The sequence below is a fragment of the Octodon degus genome, unplaced genomic scaffold (assembly GCF_000260255.1).
Source record: "Octodon degus isolate 3935 unplaced genomic scaffold, OctDeg1.0 scaffold00018, whole genome shotgun sequence".
NCBI lineage: Eukaryota > Metazoa > Chordata > Mammalia > Rodentia > Octodontidae > Octodon > Octodon degus.
Window position 1 is genome coordinate 15,637,134 of NW_004524594.1, and position 4,542 is coordinate 15,641,675.

A 4,542-nucleotide genomic window follows, 5' to 3' on the forward strand; every position below is an offset into this window, starting at 1 on the left:
TTTTTGCGGTGCTGGGGATTAAACTCCAGACCTTGTGCTTGCCAGGCAAGTGCCTATTCTACTGAGCTATCTCCCTAGCCCAGAACTGCATCTTGAATATGTATTCTCTATCTTGTATTTATGCATCTCGTGTTTATTTGGGAAGAATTAGGCTGCTTCCCCTTGTGGGGTGGGAGGCGCCGTATGTGCGAGCATGTGAGACAAAAGCAAGCCGGGTACACCAGCCTGCTCCGGGCTGCCCCTGTAGTACCAGTATCACCAACTGTATTTGAGCAGACATGGAGAAAACGAGATGGGATAAGGCCTCTGTCAGCAGGGACCGTAGCATTCCGCTGCTAAGCTTGGAGACCGGCAGCCCTGGCGGCTACTGCTCATGTACTGAAAAGTTGGCTCTGGACTGGCGCGAGGTTGGGCTCCCCGCCTGCGCTCTCCTTGTGAGCGGCGCGATCTTCTGCAGCCCCCTACAAAACGGAGGTGCTGCTGCCTGCCCCCACAAGGTCAGAAAGCAGTAAATGAATGAAGTTGCCCAATAAATCGTGGCTGCTCAGTGTGCTGCAGGTTCCTTTCCTCCTATAACAGTATTTTTGCAAATCTTTTTTCACTTCATTAGTAAAATCTCATTAATACTGTAAGTTCTGTTAACCGTGTTTGCCCCTCGAAGCAGGACTTCACGGAGTCCAGCTTCTTTGTGTGAAGAAACTGGCAGATGCTGTTGAATGCCAGTGGAAGGGAGGTGTCAAAAGTGCTTCTAGGGGCTTGCTGGTTAGCTCAGTTGTTTAAAGTGCTGCTTGGGAAAACAGCAGTCAGGCGCAGGGGCCGGCAGTTCAGTCCCCCACTCCACAAGCCACACCACACCCACCCTTAAGGCAGCCTAAACTAGCCAAAAAAGAAAAAAAAAATCCTTCTCCAAAAGTGCTTCTAAAAATCCTAGTTTTACTCCAGATCACCCTAGCTAGAGGGTATGGCCCAGTGCCACAGCGTTTCCCACCAAAGTTTGTGGGTGTCCTACAAAGGTCCTACCTGGTAACAATCCGGTGGTGCTTTACTGGGGCTGGGGTGAGATTATAAAACACCAAGTCTTCATCTTTACCATCCTTGAAGGTCTTGCTCATCCTTTTCCGTTCTCCTCCTGAGGCTTTCACCCAGTTCCTCCCCCTGTATCTCCAAAGCCGTACAAGTGTACAGTTCTACTCTACGCGACTGTCCCAGGTTTAGCATTCTTCTGTTCTGCATTTTCAGGATGTCTCCCGGGCTAAGTTAGCAGCTATAATTCCAGATCCAGTGGTAGCTCCTTCTATAGTGCCTGTTCTGAAAGATGAAGTGGATAGAAAACCAGAGTACCCTAAACCAGACACCCAGCAGATGATTCCATTCCAGCCACGGCACTTAGCACGTAAGCCATGACTTCAGATCAGTCCGGAGGCTTCAGCTTGTTGATTTCAATCCAAGGTGGGGGATCGGGGAACACGGCCTTTCCACGTAGGCATAGACTTAGGGTCACTGTGACGAGTCACTTGGCAGTAATCTTTGAGCCAAATGACCTAAGAGTGCCCTAAAAGGCAAAACAAAGCTCTGTGCTCAGTATTCCCTTCATCATTTTGGAGGTGATGGAGACTTCAAAAATGCTGCTATGTGTACATAATACTTGAGCAGTTAGAAATTTACTTCAGTGACTTACTGAACATTTAGAAACTTACTTCGTGACAAACTTATTGGTACTGGGTTAATAGATTACTAATGGTTAGTTGCCCATCTCGATCCTTTTTGAACAGACCTCTTCTCATTGAATGTGCTATTTGTTGGGGTTTTTTTTTGTTGTTTGCTTGTTTTTGTTTTTTGCAGAGCCAGGGATTGAACTCAGGCCCTTGCGCTTAACAGGGAAGCGCTTATTCTACTGAGCCATCTCCCCAGCCCTGAATGTGCTATTGAGTAACAGTGTAAGAAGGCTTCTTACACCAGGCGTGGTCTGAGCTTCACTTGGGCAACTCAGTGACTTAACCAGACCTGCCTCAAAAATAAAGGAGCCGTGCATGGTGGTGCACACCTATCATCCTAGCACTCAGGAGGCTGAGGCAGGAGGATCCCCATGAGTTTGAGGTCAGCCTGGGCTTTGTAGTGAGCTCTAGGCCATCCAAACTAGAGAGAGCCTGTCTCCAAAGAAAAAACTAAAATTAGATAGGTGGGAACCAGGGATGTAGCACAGTGTGAAGGCCCTGGGCTCGGCCTTCAGCACTGAAACAACAAAACAAGACTCCTAAACAAGCGGCTCGTGCAGCCGCGCCGCAGTCCTTGCCAGAGCTTCCTCTCTGCAGGCGCCAGTTCGCCTTACAGTCTCTGGCCTACTGTTCTGCTTCCCAGTGGCCATGGCTGGAGCTGTTAGCAGCCTCACCCTGAAAGGCCATAGAGTGCTGGGAGCATTTTAAAACGTCCACAGTAAAGCAACAGAGAGAGCACATGTTATGCGCGGGGTATTTACGTGCGCTTTCCCACCCAGCAGCTGCCCCATCCCCTCTCTCGTTTCCTCACAGCACCCGGCCTGCACCCTGTCCCTGGTGGAGTGTTTCCCGTGCCGCCCGCAGCTGTGGTTCTGATGAAACTTCTCCCTCCGCCTATCTGTTTCCAGGTTTGTCACTGTTTTCACGATAGGTCCTGGCGCTAAGTGAGGGGTACAGTAATTGTGTTTTCTCTCTTGTGTAATAAGTATAAAAGTACTGCTGTGTCAACCTGTCAGATAATTGAGGAGCACATTTTGTGTTCACCTAGGGTCCTTTTGTCCAAGTGGATGAACTGATGGAAATTTTCCGAAGATGCAAGATACCCAACAGTGAGTGTGCAGCTCCCCTCTCAGTGTAACCCCCTTCCCGGTGGCCTAGGCAGAAAGCTCTAGTGATTCTTTGCCGCGGACTCCTCAGAACCAGCCAGTGGTTTGCAGAAGCAGCGCAGCCCAGCAGGGGGCCAAAGCTTTTGCAGCAGACACGGGCTGGCTCGCCCTGGAGTTCCACCGAGAGCCGGATGAAGCCCGTGCAGCCCAGTGCGGTGGCGCCGGCCTGGAATCCGGGCGCTCGCTCCGGGAAGCTGCGGCGGGGCGCTGCGAGCTGACGGCCAGTGCAGGCAGGCAGTGACTAGCGAGCCATCTCCAAATACAAACACAGGGGCTCGCGATGTGCGCCAGGGAAGGCCCGAGGTCCCCAGGACTGCCGTTTAGACTCAGTTTTCTAAAGCTTTGCCTTTCCTAGTTATGTAAGTGCTACCCCACCCCGCTTATGGGAATGGTTACTTTTGACAGCAGCACTAGCCTTCCCGGCGCCAGCGACGCCTTCTGGGGCGTGCCTTCCTCGCAGCGGGCCGGGGGGCGGGAGCCGTGGGACCCCCCACCCACCCGCAGCGCACCCCTAGCGTGACCCAGTCTCCCCGCCCTGTGTTCTCGCCCAGCTGTGGAGGAGGCTGTGCGGATCATCACTGGGGGCGCCCCCGAGCTGGCCGTGGAGGGCAACGGCCCGGTGGAGAGCAACGCCGTGCTCGCCAAGGCCGTCAAGAGGCCCAACGAGGACTCGGACGAGGACGAGGAGAAGGGCGCCGTGGTGCCCCCGGTGCATGACATCTACAGAGCGCGGCAACAGAAGCGGATCCGGTGAGGCCGGCCCCCGCGCCCGGAAACGAGCAGGACCCGCTTTTGCCTCTGAAGTCGTATGTTTAAGAGACAGCGCTTTGTTACAAGGGTCTTGGAAGCAAAGCTGTATCGTCATTGGTGCCTCTATCATATGGTTCTTGAAAAAACCTGTGAGAATTTTAGAATATGGAACAGACCTATGCTCTACGCAGGATTAGGGTTTCCACACTATGAGAACAGTACAGAACGGCAGAACCACCTTTTGTCCCCTCTTCAAGGGTGTGTTGTCTGTGCCGCTTGAAGATTTGTGAGTTTTCCACAGTTTTATTTTAAAAACTGGATGGCTTATGATTGTAAAGCATTTTATCACATTTTCTGAAAAACAGTTGTTCTCAGTTTGCTTATGTAGAGTCCTGCCTTATCGTTTGTTTTTATTTATGGCAGAGTGTATGGAGTCTGTTTTGTAGTTTAAAATTTTAAAACAGTCCTTTAAAAAATAAAAGGATCTCAAAAACATCAAGCTTCCTTCTGTACCTTTCATTCAGATTTTATTTACCATAGCTGCTTTACCATTTATTTATTTATTTATTATTTATTTATTTATTTTTTTGGCGGAACCAGGAACTGAACTCAGGCCCTTGCGCTTGCCCGGGAAGTGCTTATTCCATTGAGCCATCTTCCCAGCTCCACTTTACCATTTAAAATAAGCGTCAGCAATACAAGGAAGTCATCTCGTACTTACTATAAATACATTCATGCTCATGTCCTTTCGTGGTCTTTATTGAGACGGAATTATTTTTTTCCGTGTACAAGCACTCTACTACCGAGCTACACCACAGTCCCCTAAAATTCTTTAGTAGGCAAATTAAACATTGCAGAAATCCTCACACAGAATGCATTTTTTCCTAATAAAATCTGAGGCAGATTGAGGT

General features: G+C 50.1%; 1 protein-coding gene across 1 annotated transcript in view; it reads left to right on the forward strand.

The window, feature by feature from the left end:
* Cstf3 (cleavage stimulation factor subunit 3) overlaps positions 1 to 4,126 on the forward strand; it is a 90,477-nt gene extending 86,351 nt beyond the window's left edge. The window contains exons 18-21 of the mRNA XM_004627064.2: positions 1,240 to 1,393; positions 2,529 to 2,623; positions 2,764 to 2,824; positions 3,433 to 4,126. Of these exons, the coding sequence (XP_004627121.1) occupies positions 1,240 to 1,393; positions 2,529 to 2,623; positions 2,764 to 2,824; positions 3,433 to 3,635 (513 nt within the window). The 3' untranslated portion in view covers positions 3,636 to 4,126. The remainder of the gene's footprint in view (positions 1 to 1,239; positions 1,394 to 2,528; positions 2,624 to 2,763; positions 2,825 to 3,432) is intronic.
* Positions 4,127 to 4,542: the final 416 nt, after the last annotated feature.